We start from the raw sequence: 23,707 nt of genomic DNA on the forward strand, positions 1-23,707 counted from the left end.
GTCGGAGAGGTTGACCATTTCCCATGCACACGTCGGAGAGGTGGACTGTGTCCCATGTACATGTCAGAGAGGTTGACCGTGTCCCATGCACACTTCCGGGAGGTGGACCGTGTCCCATGCACATGTCGGAGAGGTTGACCGTGTCCCATGCACACGTTGGAGAGGTTGACCGTGTCCCATGCACACGTTCGTTGAGGTTGACCGTGTCCCATGCACACGTCGGAGAGGTTGACCGTTTAATAAATGAACAGGGGGGCACCCCAACGCAGGGGGACTCATGAATCTTTCACAAGTGCAGGTCTCCACGAGCTCAACGAGCTTCATTTGGAGAAAGTGCGCTGGCTCTGTGGACCTTAAAGGACGACAGTCAACAGTCTACATGTCTATAGTCTACATGTCTACAGTCTACATGTCTACAGTCTACATGTCTACAGTCTACAGTCTACATGTCTACAGTCTACATGTCTACAGTCTAGATGTCTACAGTCTAGATGTCTACAGTCTAGATGTCTACAGTCTACATGTCTACAGACTACTGTCTACAGTCTACATGTCTACAGTCTACAGTCTACATGTCTTCAGTCTACATGTCTTCAGTCTACATGTCTACATGTCTACACTCTACATGTCTACAGACTACTGTCTACAGTCTACATGTCTACACTCTACATGTCTACAGACTACTGTCTACATGTCTACAGTCTACATGTCTATATTTGGAGGCGATATACGTCCCGTCAGGAAGTACACGTCTAACGGAGTCATTTTTGAAGCCCATATGACCCTCGGATCACGAGTAGTAAATGGTATCGTGGTATTAACCCAGGTACCGGCGAAAGGATCACGGAGTCCCAACTCCCAAATAAAGGTCTCCGCAGGTTCTTACACAACAACCTCGACCGATCGTTGTAAAGCGTGGACCTTTGGGCTGCACCCGTTTGTATTCGGACACTACGGTCGATAAAAGGGTCTTGACATTAATCGGAGAGAATCGTTTACGAGGAATAAACAGGAAGGTAAAAATTGAGCCGCCATTATGTAAATGATGAGACGGTAATTATAATTCGAGCGGATGAATTAACCCCCAATCCTACCCCCCCTCCTACCCACCTTCTTTCCTCCTCCCCTACCACCGCTTCCTCACCTCATCCCTGCCGATCTCCCCACCTCCCCTTACCTAGTGCTCCAACGTGCACAGAACAACACAGGGGGCACTCATGAATCTGCTGTAAGTCTCAGACCACCCTTCCCCGCCCCTCCCAACCTGCCCCGCCCCTCCCAACCTGCCCCAACTCTCCACTCCCTTCCCCCCGCCACCCAACAACCGCAAACATCATATAATGATCATGAAGAGGACAATTGGAGGGTGTATCGAGACAACCCGACACGGATCTGAGGATTTCAGAGTTGGGTCATTGGATAAGAGGTAATCATTTATAGATTAACACTTACTTTTTTATGGAATCATATTTATTTATGTTAAGGATTGATAATTATTTACTTTATGAATTTTTAAATTTCATTTATGTATTAATAATCATTTAATATATAAAGTAATAATTATTTAATTTATGGATAAACAATGATTGAATTTATGGATTATTTATTTCATTTTTGGATAAATAATTATTTCATTTATGGATTAATAATTTGATTTCTTGAGTAATATTTATTTAATTTATGGATTAATAATTATTTAATTGATGGATTAATAATTATTTGATTTCTTGAGTAATAATTATTTAATTTATGGATTAATAATTATTTCATTTGTGGATTAATAATTATTTAATTTATGGAGTAATAGTTATTTAATTTATGAATTAATAGTTATTTAATTTATGGATTAATAATTATTTAATTTATGGATTAATAATTATCAATATCAAACCATGCACGGAGATCTCAAGGTCGTCCATTCGCGCTCTATGTTTCCTGTCGTTACTCCAATGGCGACTCTCTGTCCCAGGTTGTTTAAACGGACTACCGGACGTTTCCTAAGTGTATTCCCAGCCCCCACCCCTACTCCCCTCGCTCCCAACACTAATAGGTCGCAAACATCAGCAACACCCACAAGTTTTGACCGAGATGTTCATTGGCTTTCTGCGCGCCCAAATCCCCAGTACCTCCTCTCCACCGCACGTACTTACTACCGTTGCCCACATACTCCCACGGCGTTTGCGAAGCATTTCTGAAATAAACTTCCATTCGGCCGTAAAACGATCGTATATCCGAGTTTACTCGACCCCGACTCCACCAGCAGCCCCCCTCCTCTTTCACGTTACCACCTCCACATCCCCACCCCCTTCACCTTACCTCCCCCTCTCCCTCTCCCTCTCCATTCCTAACGCTCCTCCGCCCATCTCTGTCCCTGTCCGTCCACATCAAACGCATCATATGCGCATGTGACAATCCAGGCAGGTTTCATCCGGAATTTTCGCTACCCCCCACCAACCCCTCCCTGTCACCCCAAGCACTGTCCCAGTTCGTTATTCGCCCTTTGTAACACGTACTTCGCTAAACGTTCATTCATTTTCCACCGTCGCGTTCTTTGTGGAGCCCAATCCGTGAACCCCCATTGAGCACTCTCCCCCGGCCGCCCCCCAGGCTCTCCGTGACGCGTTTTCAAACTTTATAATGCACGAGAGGAACCGACACTGCGTCGCTATGACGCGTCGCGCTAATCACGGCCCCTCCCCTCGGAGCGCCGTTTTGGCCGCGAGCCAATGGGACACGCCGTCCGGCGCCGCTAATCATCATAATTTATGAATCCATGCGGACAGGCGCGGCCACTGGCAGACGGCACGAAAAGAGAGCCACAGATGAGCCGCATGTACCGCGTCGTGGGATCATCATCATCATATTTATCATCATCATCATCATATTTATGATCACCTCCATTAGAGTGCGACCATCGTTCGAGACGTCCTTCCCGAGAGGATCAGCATGTCCCGAAGGAAACAACCCAAACCCCAGCACCTCCACGATCTTCGTGAGAGCGGTGGTGAGTTTTGCTCCCGTTTCCTCTTCCTCTCTTTTGTTTCCTCTTGAACCCCCGCTCCCTCCTCCCCTTGCCCCTCCTCCACCGCACCCTCTCACCTCGCGCGCATCGCTCGAGGAAACTTTTTCCCGTTCGCTCCCGCATCCATGTACTCGATCCCGGCGAAGAGCGAGGTGTCCGTAACCGAAGCGCGTGCGCAGGTCTAGCGCCACCTGCGGTGATGACGGAGGGTGAACCGTCCACGGAAACCCGCTGACATCCATTGTTGGACTTGTCTCTCTGCCTGTCTTTCTGTCGTAATGTCGATCTGCCTGTCTGTCGGTTTGTCATTCTGCCTCGTTTGCGATTCTGCCATCATATTTTCGCATCAGCCAAAGTTTACTTATTTTCTTATTCCTTTATTTACTATTTATGAATCGTTTATGTATTTGTTATTTATTGTTAATTTTATTGGAATTACTGTTCGTATTTATTTGTTTATGTATTTGGTGTTTATTTATTTATTGTACATTTATTTATGTTTTGATGTGTTATTTATTATTATCATTATTTATTTATTTATTTAAACATGTATCTCGCTCCTCTGGTTTTCTTTCACCTGTATTTTGTCCTCCCCAACACGAATTACTGTACCTACTAAACAAGGGAATGATAGATTGACAGCAGGGTATGGACGGGTCTGCTTGGGGGGGGAAGGAGAAGGAGGAATTGGTACTCTTGGAAAAGCCATTGATTTTGATTTGGCACCATGGAATGGTCATTGTGATATCGTTTTTACACCAATCAAACTTTGTTTCTAGTCTTGAGTTTACATCCGCCTGTTTGTCCCCAATGGCTTTTCCTATTGTTTCAAACACTTGTTACACTCCTTTACCGATCCGATTTCTCTTCCTTTGGGAAGCCTGTTTACCGCCAAACCGTCATTCTGCCAAGTTACACCATTTGGCTGTGACGACATCATGCGATGAAATAAAGTGTTTGCGAAGCTCCAATTTTGGTCCTATCTTTTGGGGTTCGATGCGAATCGACGTTAATTCGTATCACAGGTGCTACATAGGAAAGTTAAAGTGCAGGCAAAGGACAGCAATTTGAGCGAAATGCATTCAAATTTGTTTATCATTGAGCCTTATGCCCCCAAACATTACCATCCAGCCTTATGCACCCACATTTTATCGGCAAGCCTCATACAACTAAACTTTATCATCGAGCCTTATGCACCAAAACTTTATCATCGAGCCTTATGTACAAAAACTTTATCATCGAGCCTGATGCACCTACACTTTGTCATCCAGCCTTATTTACCCAAACTTTACCATCCAGCCTTATGCACCCACATTTTATCGTCAAACCTCATACAACTAAACTTTGTCATCCCGCCTTATTTGCCCAAACTTTATCATCGAGCCTGATGCACCTACACTTTGTCATCCAGCCTTATTTACCCAAACGTTACCATCCAGCCTTATGCACCCACATTTTATCGTCAAGCCTCATACAACTAAACGTTGTCATCCCGCCTTATTTGCCCAAACTTTACCATCCAGCCTTATGCACCCACATTTTATCGTCAAGCCTCATACAACTAAACTTTGTCATCCCGCCTTATTTGCCCAAACTTTACCATCCAGCCTTATGCACCCACATTTTATCGTCAAGCCTCATACAACTAAACGTTGTCATCCAGCCTTATTTGCCCAAACTTTACCATCCAGCCTTATGCACCCACATTTTATCGTCAAGCCTCATACAACTAAACTTTGTCATCCCGCCTTATTTGCCCAAACTTTACCATCCAGCCTTATGCACCCACATTTTATCGTCAAGCCTCATACAACTAAACTTTGTCATCCCGCCTTATTTGCCCAAACTTTACCATCCAGCCTTATGCACCCACATTTTATCGTCAAGCCTCATACAACTAAACTTTGTCATCCCGCCTTATTTGCCCAAACTTTATCATCGAGCCTGATGCACCTACACTTTGTCATCCAGCCTTATTTACCAGAACTTTATCATCGAGCCTTATGCACCAAAACTTTATCTTAGAGCCTTATGCACCAAAACGTTATCTTTGAGCCTTATGCACCAAAACTTTATCTTCGAGCCTTATGCACCAAAACTTTATCATCGAGCCTTATGCACCAAAACTTTATCATCGAGCCTTATGCACCGGACTTTTATCATCAAGACTTATGATCCCAGATTTTATCATTGAGCCTCATGCACCCAAACGTTATTATCGAGCCTTATGATCCCAGATTTTATCATCGAGCCTCATGCACCCAAACTTTCTTGTTCACTTGTTTCTGTCGCCATTTTAACAGTCGATGCAGCACTATTATGCAATGTGGGAGACATTGCAGGTCTTCATATAGTATTAATTTTGAATGCAAACTATAACGCACACCAGCAATGTTGTGAAAGATGCAATAAAACCACAGTATACGACTTGGGATGTTGCAAAGCTGAGGATGATGGAAGGTCTGTTTGAAGAGCTGCAGGCTTGGCCTGCATGGAATGTGGAATTCAGTTCCACAAACATTGTTTAAAAACAACAGCACAGATCCCCCAAAACATGATGCTGCATATGAATGGAACATTTGTCATGCTTAATTCCACATTCTTACTGCAACCATCACATAATAGTTGCATTGTAGTCTTTTTTGAGGTTATTTTTTTTAATTCCTACAAGCTATTTGCCATGTTTCATCCTGTCGATTGACTGTACTGGGGAACACTACTCGGCAGGAGGGCATCTTATCGTGCTTGAAGCGAGACAGGCCAGCTTCAGGCAACAATCTCAAATTCCTCTTCGTTTAAGAAACAAGTACCTAAGTGTTCAGATTCTTTTGTTTAGATTATTTAACCTCCTCGTTCAGGTTAAAAAAACCAATACGTGAATGGCATTCCCAATGCTTATGGAACAGAATGCATAATTCCGTGTCCGGGATTGAATTTGAGGATTCGTTTTCGTGGAACTGCAGATTTACAGGCCTAGAATGACCATGAAAAAGTAAAACCTGTGTTAAATTGAAAAGGTTTCATGAACATGTAAACAATATGACTGTGTTCTCAAGATGCATAATGTGATAAGGTCACTCGTTATCTCCAGTGTTTGATGATTTATCATTATTCGAATGTAAAATGTGCAAAACAACTACAATGAGTTATGCTCTGCATTTCTAATTGTTAATTTATTCAAATTAATCACCTTTCATCAGTAATACTTTCTTTGATCATTTGATTTGTCATGTTGTTTATGAATTCAACTTTAAATATTAATTCGAATTAATTATCATCTGCCTTGCATTTACCCTTTTGATATCAGATTGTGGAGGTAATTATGATGTGCATTTTTGATAAGTTCCGACTCATCTGTAAAACAATCGCCAAAACAGTTTTATTTAATTTGCCTGTTTGAATATGCTAAACAGGAAGAATGCTTGTTCGGGTGCTGCCAGGATAGCTTTGCTTAGAGGTACATAGGTACATGCACTCACTTTTGCGCTATCGGGCCAGGGTTCGAATTCCGACCCAGGTGTTTCACATTCACGGTGATGCATTGATGTGTGCGATGTCCACTGGAGGAATGTTAAGCCAGAGGACCCATCTGCCAATGGTGAGGGCTTTGTACGGACGTTAAATATCCCACGATGCTTTCGCGAAGAGTAGGCGAGTTATCGCTGGCATCCTGAAAAAACTACTAATTCTTGCCACTTTCAGTCAGGCCTGGCCCAATCAGTTCTAGAAATACTTGGGTCTGAACATTTCGACCCAGCTGATCCCACAAAGTGAGAATATTCATGGCTGTGTAATCGTAATTTTAAATACTAGCAACGGTAGCCGCCTGAAGGGTTGGGGCTTCAGGTGGGAGGCCCAAATGAAAAGGCAAAATATCAGAAATTGAAGGCTTTTTTATTTTAAACGATTTATATAAACATCCGTTAAATCATATCACACGCAAATCATCAAAATCTAAACAGTATTTGTAGAATTTCAATAAAAGCCACATCACTGTTCATATCAGTAAATATTATTCCATAGTATTTGGAAAAACTGGAAAATTGGAAAAATTGGAAATTGGAAAATTGGGGAAAAAAATTGGAAAAACAATATAGCCTATTTTACTCCAGTTGTCCCAGGATTACCCACCCAAAATTTCGTTGCGATGGGTTCAGCCGTTTTTGCGGTTCCTGGGAACGGACAGACAGACATTTGGTGAATTATAGTAAGATAATAATAACTAGAACTGCCACTTTAAAACTGCTGGCAGTGATGACCGGTTTACTCGCACCCACTTTTGATACAACCCCACTTTTGATACAACCCCACTTGTTACGGATCCCGGATTTAGAGGAGTTACTATTCATGTCATTGCTTATTAATGTTTATTCTATTAAAGGTTGTTGTGGTTAAAGGGTTAGAGAGGCTCTGGATAACAGGAGACCGGAAACGGGATAGTGAACCGGAAGAAGAAAAAGACACGAGGTCCGGGAGAAGCGGCGATCTTCTTCTTCCTCGCCCAGCTCCGACGCGAGCGGTGTCGATATTGAGCAGCGTGGGGGACGCTGCGTTTGAAAGCCCGTCTGGCGAAAGGAGTTACCTGCGCGGGGTAATTACCGATTACACGTCAAGTTGCCGTGGGTTCGTGCACGGAACCAAGCGTCCGGCACAGTTCGCCTCTACGTCTACAAGGACGCGTACGGGTCGCACCTTGGGCCTCGCGCACTTTGCAAGCCGCGCTTTGCTTTGCCCGCTTTGCTTTGCAAGGAGGTGTGCGCTGCAGCAGCTGTTCCCGGTACGCGACGTGCACGTTTGGAACACGTCAGCCAGGGGTTCGTTCAACCGCCCGTGTGCGGAGAAGTCGACCTTCACCTTGGTCTGGAGGGGCCCAGAGACATTGTGAGGGACAGTGACCATTGAGGGGTCGTGAGTGGGGAAAGGGGGGAAATTTACGAGATGGCCATCTTAGTAAGATTGTTGATGGATTGTTGATTGCTGATGATGGATGGAGAATATATTATTAAGTAATCCGGATCCTTGGTGTGGGGTTTCTTATTGACTTGAATTATTGTGTCTTTCATATTGATTGCGCTACGAAAGCGTATAAATCAGATATCTTTCTGGCGGGGTCCTCCCATGGTCCGGGGGTCATCAAGACCAGGTAGTTACCAGGAGGACCACGTAACACACTTTTGATACAACCCCACTTTTGATACAACCCCACTTTTGATACAACCTCACTTTTGATACAACCCCACTTTTTGACACCACCCCACTTTTGATACCATCCCACTTTTGATACAACCCCACTTTTGATACAACCCCACTTTTGATACAACCCCACTTTTGATACAACCCCACTTTTGATACAACCCCACTTTTGATACAACCCCACTTTTGATACAACCCCACTTTTGATACAACCCCACTTTCATTGGACATGCTTTGACACAACCTCCTTGGATACAACCCCAATACACACACACACACACACACACACACACACACACACACACACACACACACACACACACACACACACACACACACCCTTCCCCCCACATGCACACCCCTCCAAACACACACACACACACACACACACACACCAACCCCCCCCCCCCAAACACACACACACATCCCTCCCCCCACCACACACACACACACACACACACACACACACACACACACACACACACACACACACATCCCCCCACCCCTAACACACACACAGACAACACACGCACATATGCCCCAAACCCCCCACCCCTAACACACACACACACACACACACACACACACACACACACACACAGACACAAACACCCCCACACGCACCACGCACACCCCTCCACACCTCCACACATACACACACACACATCCAACCCCCCCTCCTCCACATGCACACCCCAACCCCTCCCCACACACACACATATCAACCCCCTCCCCACACCCACACACACACCACACACAAACATCCCCCCACACACATCCCCCCACACACATCCCCCCACACACATCACCCCACACACATCGCCCCACACACACATCCCCACACACACCGGCCCCCACACCCACAACCACACACACATCCCCCCCTTCACACATACACACACACATCCCCCCTCCCCCCACACGCACACCCCTCCACACATACACACACACACACACACACATCCAATCCCCTCTCCTCACACGCACACCCCAACTCCCCCCCCCCCCCCCACCATACACACATATCCACCCCCCCCACACACAAACACCCCCACACCCTCCCCCCACACGCACACCCCTCCACACATACACACACACACACACACACACACACACACACATATCCACCCCCCCCCCCCACCCACACACACAGACATCCACACACAAACCCCTCCACACACTCACACACACACACACACACACACACACACATCCAACCCCCCCTCCTCCACACGCACACCCCAACCCCCCCGTCCCCCCACATACACACATATCCACCGCACACACCCAAACACACGCACACACGCACATCCACACATCCACACACACACACACAAACACATCCCCACATGCATACACACACGAACACACACACACACACACACATCCCAAGACCCCCCGCCCCCCACACAACCCTCCCCCCACCACACACACGCACACCCACACAAACACACCCACACATCCCCCCACCCCCCACCCCTAACACACACACACACACACACACAACAACCCCCCCCCCCACACACACCCCCTACACACACACACACACACACACCACCCCCAACACACACACACACACACACACACACACACACACACACACACATATTCACCCCCCCCCCACACCCACACACAAACACCCCCACACCCCTCCCCCCACACGCACACACATATCCAGACAAACGCACATCCCCCTCCCTCCCCACCCCCCAAGACACATCCCCCCCCCCCCCCCACACACACACAGACACACACATCCCCACACACACATGCACACACATCCCCACACACACATGCACACACATCCCCACACACACACACAAACACATACACACATCCCCCCACCCCCACACCCCCAACACACACACACACACACACACACACACACACATCCCCCCACCCCTTACACACACAAAAACACACGCACACATCCCCCCATCCCCACCCCCAACACACACACACACACACACACATCCCCCCCCCCCCACCCCTAACACACACACAAACACCCCCACACCCCTCCCCGCACACACACACCCCTCCACACGTACACACACACACCCCTCCACACGTACACACACACACACCCCTCCACACGTACACACACACACACCCCTCCACATGTACACACACACACCCCCCTCCACATGTACACACACACACCCCTCCACATGTACACACACCCCTCCACACACACACATCCCCCCACACACCCACACCCACACACACACACCCCCCCTTCACACACACACACACACACACACACACACACACACACACACACACACACACACATCCCCCCCTCCCCCCACACGCACACCCCTCCACACATACACACACACATCCCTCCACACATACACACACACACACACACACACACACACACACACACCCACATCCAACCTCCCCCCCTCCCTCCTCCACATGCACACCCCAACCCCTCCCCACACACACACACATATCCACCCCCCCACACCCACACACACATCCCCCCACACACATCCCCCCACACACAAATCCCCACACCCACACACACATCCCCCCTTCACACACACGCACACACGCACACACACACACACACACCACACACACACACACACACACACACACACACATCCCCCCACCCATAACACACGCACACATCCAACCCCCCTCCTCACATGCACACCCCAACCCCCCCCCCCCCCCCACGTACACACATATCCACACACCCACACACAAACACCCCCACACCCCTCCCCCCACACATACACACACACACACACACACACACACACACGCATACACCAACCCCCCCCCCCCCCACACACACACACACACATCCCTCCTCCCCCCCACACGCACACACACACACATCCCTCCTCCCCCCCCCACACACACATCCCCCCCACCCCACACCCACACACACATCCACACATGTCAATCCATGCACTGATTGCAGAAAAAGCGATTTTTAAAAGAAAATTAACCTGAAATTGCAGACAGAATTATTTATTTTATCTGAGAAGCCAAACGAGGTTTCTTCTTCTTTAGTTGCTCACAACTTTGTGTCAAATGCGATTGAGTTAAAAAAAGTCATAATTTGACGACCAAATCTGTTTCATTCGTTTGTTAATATACCTCATCTATTGACAAATCTTCAATTGGAATTTTATTTGAGGTTCAAATGACCGCGGGAGATCGTGTGATAGTGATCACATCCTGGGAGGACAAAATGGTGCGTTTCTTCTTCTTTCAACAATAGACTTATAGCTTCGAGACCGTACATCCAATGAAATTTTGCACACTTGTTCCGCTTGATGAGAGCGACATTGCATTAAAAATTCAAGTCGATCAATGCAGTGGTTCAAGAGTTACAAGCTTTTTTAAATTTTCCTTACATTATTTATTCCGGCCAAACCATGTAACTTATCAAAATGTCTCAAGTAACATTGAAACATCCCCCCATGAGGAACATTTGTGTAAAGTTTCCACTCGATATCTTCACAAATTATGGAGGTGATACCATTTATAGTTTGAGCTTAAAAACATCAAAACTCTGAAACCATCTGTCGGATGACATCGTGCTCGGAGGCTTTTTTGTTCGTCATGGGTGTGCGAATATGCATGCCAAGTTTGGGCTCGATCCGTTCAGCCGTTGTGGAGAAAAAGGGGTTTTTGTGTTTTTCACGAAAAACAAGATGGCGGCCGAATCATGTGACGTATGACTTCGAAATTTTTTGCATTCTGAGTTTGTTTTAACTAAGCATCTGGGGAAAAAATCTCATTTTTGGGGGAGAAAAAATTTTGTTTGACGAATTCTAACCTCTTAACGTTAGCATTTTTAATATACTCGATACACGTGTCTTTTGTTCCCATTGAAGAGTTCTTTAGAATGAGCTATACCTCAAATTTTTCCATTGAGCCGTTTCGGAGATACAGAGGGGCAAAGTTGAATGTGTTTTACAAGATGGCGCCCATACCACGTGACCTATGACGTCATAATTAGTATACAAAAATTCTAGGAGCCGAGGCGATCATTTGATGAAAATTTCCTGTCAATCCGACCAGCGGTTGCTGAGAACATTAATTATGAAGTTTTCAGAGGTGCAAAATAGGGCGGAAGAATAATAAGAAAAACTCTAGCAGTAATAATAGGTTTCCTCTCCATTTCATGGAGAGTAAACCTAACAAGCATTCTGAGTATTGCTCTGCAATACATGTCCCCTACCGGCAGTCTGTCGTCCGGAAAACTGTTGGGGAAATTATCAAATTTCAAAGTGCCATAACTTTGTCAAAAATGATCGAAACGTCGTGAATTTCGAACTTGATCTGTACCTTATCATGAGGAAACCATGTACCAAGATTGAAATCATTAGCATTCAGAGTTTAGAAAAAAAAGTCCGGAAAACTGTTCTTTGCGTGACCCACACACGGACAGACGGAGGGACGGAGTGCAAACCTATAGTCCCCTCCGGTGTACACCGGTAGGGGACTAATAAGCATAGTGTAAAGTTTGTTGTGGCAAGGGGGGAAATAAAAGTACATATTGTTGAAGCAAAAAATAATCTCCCTCGAATTTCAAATTGGAGATCTTGCGAGATCTTGCGGGGGACGTCACGGTTTTTCGAAGCTGTCCCGACCTTCACGCACGCTCGAAGTTAAGTAATTGTTCACAATTGTGTTTTTGTCGAAACTGTTTTTATCGTATGTGTGTGTGTACCTAAAGTGCTTCCCTTGGAAGATTATCGGTGTTAATGTTTCATACCTGTATAGAGTGGTCGAGTATTTCGTGCCGCAATATATTGCGGCCTTGTTGTTGTTGTTTAAGCTTCCTACCTGGAGGCTTTGTTTTCTCTCAGCGGTCGATTGTGGTCCTGCTACTCTCGTTCTCTCAGTTTTTTTCCCAGTCTTTTCACCCTATACTTCCTTGTTTAAAATCTTAACTAAAAAAAAAAACCAAAAACATTTCCTTCTTTGTTCTTTTCGTTCATTCGTTCTTCGACCACATGTTTCACCCACATTTCACGCCATTCCCCAGATCTGTTTTGCCCTGTTCTTTTTGCTGACATCTTTTGCCCTGTTCACGTGACTCGTGGTTGTCCCTCTTGGCTCCCTCTCCCCGTTGGTATTTTTTGTGAATATTAGATTGTTCTTCACGGTTCTGTTTAAATATGTTTAAACTTTCCCTTGCAGTGTTTTATTCAGTGGTATATTCCAACTTCTTTCCTGGAAGTCGTTGCAGTGTCCATATGTTTTATACCTCTCCCACCTCCCCCCAAGCCCTCTCCCTCCCACAGATCTCTCGATGTCCCTGCTCTCAAATGTTGTGTTTGTGTCCTTCCCCCTCTCCCCATCTTGTCAACCGCTCCCATTATTTTGTGTTTTATGTGTCAGTTTGACTTTTTGTGTGATTAATATTAGCTCTTTCACGAGCCTCGATCTTGTATACAAAAAATAAACCAAAAAAAAATGTAAAGTTCCTTTTGTTGATCTCTCACCGTGGCATTTTCCTTTCTACATCTTCAAACTGTCCCATTCTTCATTCTTCATATGACAACCTTGCAATCATCATGTGACTAATTAATTCTGCTACAGTTAAAGATCCCACAGTACCTTTCAAAAAGAGTATGCAGTTGTGTGCCAGCATCCTGGCTGAATTGCACATTCCTACCCTAATCTACTGGCCACTGTACCAGCCGCCTCAGTAATGATGCAAACAGAAGTCCAAATTCCGAAATGAATTCCTACAAAATGTATGCATTTGCAACAGAGACAATTGCAGTGTTGTCTGAGATTTAGCAACCAGGCTCGTCTGCAAATTAAAAATAATTGGTTTGCAAAAACGTTATTTATTGAGAAAGGGTTTGTTTGATCTCTGACCAGTCATTTGAGAGTCTCAATGGATTTCAAATGAATATTTTTTGAAAGCAATTTACTCCTTCGTGGACAGTGCAATTATAAGCACAATGCGTACAAGGCCTCCTATTGTTTACAAGCATTTTGATTGTGTGGTCAACTTTAAAATCCTTCAAACATCGCCTACCCCTACCCCATCCTTCACCCCTCACCCAACCCACTACCTCGTACAACAGCCTGCTTCGCATTTCTTTCACTGAAGTTTATCTGTCATCCGTTTTTCTTTGGTTTGAATATTTTAACAGTCTATTCAGACCTTGTGACATGCGGTGGTTTATGTTGTATGCTCGAAGCTGTACCAAAGGTGGTTTGTTATAACTCACTGTAACCGAGACTCACAGACCAGCTTAAATGACTTTATGATACAAGCAATCTGATATATGACTTGGAATTGAAAACCGATGCCCTCTCGATGTGGAAGCAATACTGTTAGGCCATTCAGACCCAATAACCTTTTACTGATGCCAGGCCACTGCGGAAGGGGTTCAAAGGTGATTCATGGGAGTTTTCCGACAATTAGCACAAACTTCTAACATGCAAGTTTAATTACTTACACCATATTCTTGCTGCCATTACCCAGTAAAGGCAATTTTTTTTGCTGAAAACATTTTCTTCAACAATTTGCAACAAACTAGCTTCATCAATAAGGCTTTGCCACCAGAGATACTTTTAACAATAATTAGAAAATCTGCCATCTTGAGTGAAAGCCAAGAATGGTCCAAATAAGCATCCTAATGCTAGATTTAACAAACCTTGTTAAACGGCTTGGCACACCAAACATCACATCACTACTGCAAGCAATGCACATTATAACTATTATCTTGTACTTTAAAACATTCCATTCAAATCTGCTGTGTTCAGAGTTTAAAACATTTTTGCTGACCAGATTGTGATCCCAAAGCAAGAGAACAATATTTTCGCAATAATGCTGTTGGTGCGTTAATTATTAGCTTGAACATGATGCTTCAATGCACGTGGGAAGAATGTGTTAGCTTGTCCAACTATCACCGCAGTATTAAAGTTTTACTATGTTCGTAGGCCTTCTTGACTTTCAATTAACTTTCCAACTGCATTGCTATCATTATCCCATTGCCACACACTGTGAGCAGTAATTATTCAATCACAAACATAAGTAAACACATCATCTAGAAAATGCATTGTATCAAAAGAAAAGAGGAGTTGATTGTATTTTATATCAACAGAAAGAGGAGTTTGTTATATTTAAGTATAAAGAGAAAAGAGGAGTTTGTTATATTTTTGATTCAAGAGAAAGAGGAGTTTGTTAAATGTTTATGTGAAGAGTAAAGAGGAGTTTGTTATATATTTGATTCAAGAGAAAGAGGAGTTTGTTTGTTTATCAAGAGAAAAGAAGAGTTGGTTATGTTTTTGTATCAAGAGAAAGAGGAGTTTGTTGTATTTATGTACAAAGAGAAAAGAGGAGTTGTGAAGGAGCTGGGCTCCAACGCGAGTTGAAAGAATTGACGCGACCAAAGATGGAAATTCGTCCGAGTAGGTTTAATAAATGTATCACACTCGGGTACTCTGAAAAGCCCGTTTATCGGGCAGCAATATATATACACATTTATGTCGGGAAGTTTGCCCGGCAAAAGCTATACCGGGCATGCCCGGGTATCAAGGGCGAGCCTTGGAAAGGCGAGTCTGGACCTGCCCGGGCGTGTTTGGCTGCGGCCTGGCAAGTCGAGGCTGGGCGTGCCCGGGCGCTCTGGACGAGCACTGGAAAGGCGATAGCGGGCATGCCCGGACGCTCTGGGCGAGCCCTGGAAAGGCGATAGCGGGCATGCCCGGACGCTCTGGGCGAGCCCTGGAAAGGCAAGAGCGGGCATGCCCGGACGCCCTGGGCGAGCCCTGGAAAGGCGATAGCGGGCATGCCCGGACGCTCTGGGCGAGCCCTGGAAAGGCGAGAGCGGGCATGCCCGGACGCCCTGGGCGAGCCCTGGAAAGGCGATAGCGGGCATGCCCGGACGCTCTGGGCGAGCCCTGGAAAGGCGATAGCGGGCATGCCCGGACGCTCTGGGCGAGCCCTGGAAAGGCGAGAGCGGGCATGCCCGGGAAAAACGAGACCGGGCGTGCCCGGGAGGTTCGGGCGTGCCCGGGAACAGTGAGTCCGGGCATGCCCGGGAGAGGCGCGTCTGGCCGTGTTCTGGCCGGTGCAAGGCGATTGTGTGCATCCAGCGGTAACCGCTACAGTTGGTTATATTTTTGATTCAAGAGAAAAGAGGAGTTTGTTATGTTTATGTATAAAGAGAAAAGAGTTGGTGGTAATATTTTTGTATAAAGAGAAAAGAGGAGCTTATGTTTATCTATAAAGAGAAAAGAGGAGTTTGTTATGTTTATGTATAAAGAGAAAAGAGGAGTTTGTTATGTTTATGTATAAATATAAAAGAGGAGTTTGTTATATATAAATATTTATCAAGAGAAACAGGACTTTGTTATGTTTATGAATCAAGAGAAAAGAGGAGTTTGTAAAGTTTGTATCAAGAGAAAAGAAGAGTTTGTTATGTTTATGAATCAAAACAAAAGAGGAGTTTGTTATCTTTATGTATCAAGATAAAAGAGGAGTTTGTTATGTTTATGTAAGAATAAATGAGTTCATGTTTTTGAATCAAGAGAAACTTGAGCAATGTGACTGTGTTGCCAATATGCCTCCGCATAATCCCACAACGGGTAGATGGCCTCGTTCACTGTCCTAAAAATAAACAAGTTTCATTTAAATTCCTTCAGCTGTTTTCAAGTATCACATTTTCACCAGCCATGACAGGTTTCACATCGATCGGTGAAGCAGTTTCAGAGAAGGGTTTTTTTTTTAAATCTCGGCTTTCAAGCTAATATGGCTGCCACACTATGTGACACATGACCTTTAAAAAATGTACAATCTGCATATGTATGGGTAGGGGATCACTTTTGTGAAGTATCGTGTTGATCGGATAAGGTTCGTTTTTCTATCGAAGATGGCTGCCAAACCACATGACCTACGACATGATTATTTTCAAACAATATGCAACAGTAGTGTTCGATGATATTTGTAAAATTTTGCATTGACAGGGTAAGCGATTTCAGAGATATAATTATTTAATATTTTTCCTTTAATCCAATATGACTGCCACACCATGTGGCCAATGATGTTTTTGTGATCATCTTTTAATCGCCATGCCTAGTCAACAACACACATAAAGTTTCGAGTCAATAGATTTGGTGGTTTTGGAGAAGATTTTTTTTAAAAAGGTTTTAGGTTAAATCCAATATGGCTGCCAAACCATGTGACCTATGATGTCATAAATTTAATGTTTCAATACAAATGAGTCATAGATCATGTGCATGCAATTTCAGATTTTTACAAGGAATTTGATTAAAACATTTTTGGCTGGTATACCACTTCACCTATGATGTCATCATTATCATGCTTTTGTTCCCCATTGGGAGTACTTGACAATGTGCCAAGTTCCAAATTTTTCCATTCAGCAGTTTCTGAGAAATAATTTTTTAACGATTTGCGTTTAATCCAAGATGGCTGCTATACCACGTGACCTTTGATGTCACAATTATCATAAAGGCATTCTGCATGGGTGTCGCTCCTACCCTGAAAGTTTTGTCTCAATCGGACATATGGTTGCTGAGAAAAACGAGGTTTAGCCCGTACGGACGGACGGACAACCCGAAAACATAATGCCTCCGGTCACCTTCGGGGGCTGAGGCATAAAAAGAAGTCTGTAAAGTTTTTATCAACAGAAAAGAGGAGTTGGTTATGTTTTTATAGTGAGATAAGGCTCATGGGCAATGACAATTGTGGACGTCAACAATTTTTTTCATGAATTAGAAGGACATAAGTAAGGAATACAAAAAATGGGATATGTGATTTGAAGCTGGGTTCGCTACATCATGACCCAAGGGTTCAGGTGGGAATAGGAACAGGCCAACCAAAGGGCTCGAGCAGTGGAGGAAAATGCCGAAGAAACAATTTCACAAGAGATTTGTAAACTTTTTTGCTTCCAGCTTCATTTATGTAATTGTGTTTAGTGCTTTACTCTATGTCCTTTGCATGCATTGGCTGGGACTTTATTAAGATGTTTCATGACCAAGAAAGATGGATCACAAAGATTGCGTATGAGTGGGTACGTTCTTTGAAGCAGTTGAGATGGAGGGGTATCTCATCTGAGTGTTAACCGAATAGCATAGGCTTGATAGACCTAATGGGTCTTCCTGCATTTACATAACCTCTTTGTGAGTGTACGTGAATGATTTATTTTGCTCAGAGGCCTGGGTGCTTTGGATATGACGAGTGCTCCATAAATGGCCTACAAGACGATACATCAACCACTTAATGACCCATGGAGAATACCTATGCGCATTTCATGCAAGTTGGCGTTTATCACACTTTGGCAGCAAAGTTACTGAAATATTCTGTGTAATTGATATTTCGTGTCGGCTGGGTATTTCAGAGTACATTTTTGTTTCAGGGAATGTAATGATTGTACACCTTTTATATCAAAAACAACTTTTTATATTTCCAGTTTCCATGACTACTAAAGCATTTTCTCATAAATTTATTGAGGCTGTATTGCCGTGGCACATTGTCTTTGGTTTGGGTTTGGACTCGGTGGTGTAATGGGAAGAACATTCGCTCAAACTCTGGGAAGTCGGGGGTTCAAATCTTGGCGAGTCGGACCAAAGACTTTTAAAATGGTACGCGCTGCTTTATGTTCAGCATTTAAAAGCATAAGAGCATGGAGAATCCCCATATGTTGCATCCATGAGGAGGAACTCCTCCTTAGGAAATACCTCGCTGAGTGCGGTGAGAAAGGCAGTTTCATTGTTTTGATGTCACTGGTACCCAGAGTGCCCTGGGAAGTGACGGCACTTCCCCCAAGCTCAGTGGCTTAGTTTGTCTCGTCTAACAGTCCTGTGGTGTCTCGTGTACTTGTCTGTGTGTGAGATGTGTGTGGCAGCTCCACTTTGAGCCTTAGACCCTGTAAATAAATAAATAAATAAATAAAAGCAATCCCTTTCTTGCTTGAAACTGCTTTTTGCAAGATTTGTTGTTGTCTTTCCTCATGTGGGTAAGAACTGGTGGAATAGCCTAGATATATGCACACTCCCCTCTGAGCTGTCTAGCCTGGGTTTGAATCCTGTCTAGCCTGGGTTATCGGCGATGTGCATGCTGTCCCTCGGATAGATGTTGAACTGGGCGTTTATTTGGTGGATCTGCTTCAATTATTTGGTGAAAGTTAAAGATCCCACGACGTCTTTTAGTGAATAGAAGGCGAGTTATCGATGGCACCATGAACAAAATTCCTGACAAAGTCGAATGTCAGGCGGAGCCAGCCAGCTCTAGAAAGACTTTGGCTAGAATGGTTCCCCTACTTCTCTACCCTCCCCCTCTCCCCGTTCTCCACCCGACCAACCTGAAAACGTTGGTCGGGTGGGGGAGGGAGGGATAATTGGGGCCCTCACCATGAGGGCCGTTGTGTGTGTAAGTAAGATGTGAGTTCAACAAGTTCTACAATCAATACTCACAATAGTCCAAGAAACGCCAAGATTAAAAGAAAACCCTTTTCAATACAAAAGTGTATCATTAGTACCACTGAAATTCCTTACTTATTATATAAGCGTGTGTATTGAAAGGCAAAAAGTGTTCGTGTTTCTTTGACCACTGTTAGGATCTGTCCGTAGAACTTGTTGAATGCTCCTCGTAATTATATTCTGGTTGAAAGTCAAACTGTTTCCAGCAAGTGGTTTTCCTGGTCCATCATGGACCATGAAATGGGTCCATCATGTGAGTTGAACTCAAGAGCCGTGTCGACAAAGGCAAATCACCATTATGTCCAGGAATTACAATCACACACATGCAGAAACATCTTAAACATGTACAACCCTATTAGTTAAGTGTGCTGGTTAGTTTAACTATCTAGACTGTGTTTAAATAGCTTCTTATTCGTTCGTGTGCAGCACAAAGCTGTGAGGTAGTATCATTGGCTGAGGGTGTGGCTGTGCACCTGATGCAATGCCCTCTGCAGGTTAGGGCAAGGAATTTGTAATTTGTTGATTGTGCCAGCGATAGCTCGCCTACTCTTCGCGAAGGACACCGTGAGAGCTTTAACGTCCACCAGGTAATGCCAGTAGACGAGAAGTCAGTTTAAACGTACATCCGAGGGACAGCACACACATTGATGAATCGCCATACCTGTGGTGTGGTGGGGGTTCGTGTGCAGCCCCCCTGTTGCTGGTTGCATCATCTACCAGCTGATGCAATGCCTCTGTATAACCAGTTATCTGGTACTCAATTTGCCGACCTCGGAAGGATGACAGGCTGAGTCAACCCCACCTGGCGTTAATTCAACGGGATTCAAACTCAGGACCAGAGATTAGGGCAACACCAGGTGATACCCTACCTGTGAATCACCCGGGGAATCATTTTTTGCTGGGTTGGGATTCAAACTCAAGTTAGACAACTTCGAGGCGAGTGTGCGTACCTTTCGGTCTAGACCATCCTGCCGGCCCCTATAAATAGCTCAAAAGCTATTTTATTTACTTTCAACAAGCCATATAAAGTATGTCCATGACAAATTGCGGATACAGTATTATCATCCTCTATCAGGTATTCGTACCTCATGTGCGTAGCGCCAAGCAGAGTTAAGTAAGTGGTTCACTCTGTCAACAGACATCGGTGTATGATCGAGGAATTGCTTCCTTTAAATTTAAGTATATATACGAGCAACGGTACCCGCCCTCCGGGCGGGTCTTCAATTGGGAAGCCCAAATGAAAAGGTGAAATAGCAGAAATTGAAGGCTTTTTATTTTAAACGATTCATATAAACATCCGTTGAATCATATCACACGCAAATCATCAAAATCTAAACAGTACATGGCTAAATAGTACATGGACGATCACGTACCACGTACGTCTCGCGTCTCGCTCGCTCTCATGTTGTCCCGATAATGATCCTTCCGCAGGTTCACCTACGGTAACCTTGTTACGACTTTTACTTCCTCTAGAGTCTGGAGTCTAGAATCATCACTGTTCATATCGGTAAATATTATTCCATCATGTTTGGAAAAACTGGAAAATTGGAAAAATTGGAAAAACAATATAGCCTATTTTACTCCCAGGGGTCCCTGGAATACCCACCCAAAATATCGTTGCGATCGGTTGAGCCGTTTTTGTGGTACCTTCGAACAGACAGACGGACATTTGGTGAATTATAGTAAGATATTCGAATTCGAATTTATTTATTCGTATTTATTCGAATTGCACGAATATGTGAATTGTGATTGTGTTTCATTGTGACGTTTGTGTGGCGACGGGCGGTGTGTACAAAGGGCAGGGATTTAATCGACGAGAGCTGATGACTCATGCTTACTGGGAATTCCTCGTTCGTGGGACACTGTCTCAAGACCCAGTCCCCATCACGGATGGGGCTCAGCGGTTTACCCGAGCATGATGGCGAAGGGCAAGGTACACGCTGGCCCGTCCAGTGTAGCGAGCGTGCGGCCCCGGACATCGAAGGGCATTAAACGTTCATTAAACATTAAAGGTTCATTAAAGGATTACGAAACGAAAAACATTATAGTCAGGTTGACTTTGTCAATAAATTATATTTCGTTCAAAATCATGGTAGATTAGCAAACCTATACATTTTTGGAAAGGTTATAGCATAAGGAAACTAAAAATCAATGTTTACATTTGGAGAGATACCTGTATGGCGGCCATTTTGGATTTTCAAAATGGCCACTGTAAAATACATATTTTGTTCTATTTCTGCCTCTAATTACCCTAAAAACTTTTTAAAATATACTAAACCTATATTTTCAGGGACAAGGAATCCAATGAAAGTATCAAATTAGTGCTATGGGGAATGGTAAGACACGAATCAAAGGTTTTGAATTGCAAAATACTGTCTTTATATTCGCGATAAGTTGCATCATCAAATACATGTTATCATTTTGTACAGGCAGTTAATAACATCAAAATGTGTCACAATAATTCATATCACCAAACATACACAGGCAGTCAGCAAAATCATATATACACATGCAGTCAGTATAACTTCACATCTACACAGGCAGTCAATGACAAAATATACACAGGCAGTCAATGGCATCAAACATACACGATTACAGAATATGCCATTTAGAGTTCGTCATCACTGTCCTGTGTGTCGTATCCGACAATATAGTCCGCATCGTTTTCACAGTCCGTTCCACACAAGCAAAGGTCGGTCAAATTGATTGGCAAATCGAATTGGTCGAATGGTCGATCGAATTCGATGAATCGAATCGAATCGATCGAATTGGTCGAATGGTCGAATGGTCGATCGAAGCGATTGGTCGAATGGTCGAATTGGTCGAATGGAATTGGTCGAATTGGTCGAATCGAATTGGTCGGAGTTGGCAAATGTAAACATTGATTTTCAGATTTTCCATGTAATAACGTTTCCAAAAATGTATAGGTTTGCTAATCTACCATGATTTTGAACGAAACAACATAGTGAACCTGACTATTACGAAATTACGTTCACACCGTCACGTCAAACACTACCGTGAACACATACATCGTCACAATGAGAACATCGTCACAATGGACGTTATGCGAACGTGAATGTTATGCGGGAGTCCAAACCTGAGAATACTGGAGACCAAAGCTGAAATTGGGAAAGCTAAATAGCCTATTTTACTCCTGGAGATCCCAGGATTACCCACACAAAGTATCGTTTCGATCGGTTGAGCCGTTTTTGCGGTACCTTCGAACAGACGGAAGGACATTTGGTGAATTATAGTAAGAAGTAAGATTTAACACTGTAGAACACAAATTGGAACATGAACCTGCAGCTTAGCTGTACCCTTGCTCTGAATTTGCCAAATTGTACGGCATCTTGTCACGAGTGAGCATGCACACTCACGGTACAGCAATTGTTTCAGTCTTTCTGCCAAACAAAATTGAAAGTCATTCCAAACAGGAAACTTCTTTTATTTTAGTGACGTTATAAAAAGCGCAAACAACAGACACGACAGACATATCTAATGTAAGGTATTAAATAATGTGGTGTAAAAGACGGTGCATCAGCGGTGGTTAACATTCAAAAAAAATATTTCTACATCCTTTAAAACCTTTATTTTATTTCAATTGAATTATATATTTGAACACTTTAGAACACAAATTACCTTGTTTGCACTTCCATAACCTCGTGTTTTGCAGTAATTTGGCGAAAGTTTATGCCGTCTCAACCAAGAAAATTTGGCACGTGCTCTGAGGACAGAGTAACAGCGAGATTCAGACAAAAATGGCAGTGCCCAGCGATGCAACCAGAGTTAAGTTTGTCCAAAATATGTGTTTAATTACATCTTTTTTTCAAAGATCGTCCCAAAATCATCAGTTTCTCTGAGAAGAGTCGGTGAAGATTCAGCTCTGGACTGTTCCTTTTGACCCATCCGCTTCATATGGTAACCATTGGTGAGGGCGAGACTACCGGAAGTAAGCTGTAACACTTGCCCTTTTGTGGTTTGTTTTCAACGTATCAAATCACGTGACTGTTGTGGCGAAGGGTGCACTAACCGGAAGTTACGTAGTTCCGCAGGCGG

At 44.1% G+C, this 23,707-nt stretch overlaps 1 protein-coding gene across 7 annotated transcripts in view; it reads left to right on the forward strand.

The window, feature by feature from the left end:
• The first annotated feature begins 2,756 nt into the window (after nucleotides 1-2,756).
• LOC137434196 (sal-like protein 3) overlaps nucleotides 2,757-23,707 on the forward strand; it is a 153,855-nt gene continuing 132,904 nt past the window's right edge. For 6 of the 7 annotated variants that reach the window (XR_010985814.2, XR_013624672.1, XR_010985815.2 and 3 more), the window contains exon 1: nucleotides 2,757-3,004. Coding sequence is in view for 4 of the 7 variants with exons in the window: in XM_068126964.2 (XP_067983065.2) it covers nucleotides 2,947-3,004 (58 nt within the window). In the remaining 3 variants the exon portion in view is untranslated. Of the gene's footprint in view, nucleotides 3,005-3,169; nucleotides 3,323-23,707 lie in introns of those variants that run through there. The other variant, XM_068126966.2, reaches the window with a different exon arrangement.

This window comes from Myxine glutinosa, chromosome 10, assembly GCF_964187855.1.
Source record: "Myxine glutinosa chromosome 10, kmMyxGlut1.1, whole genome shotgun sequence".
Taxonomy (NCBI): Eukaryota; Metazoa; Chordata; class Myxini; order Myxiniformes; family Myxinidae; genus Myxine; species Myxine glutinosa.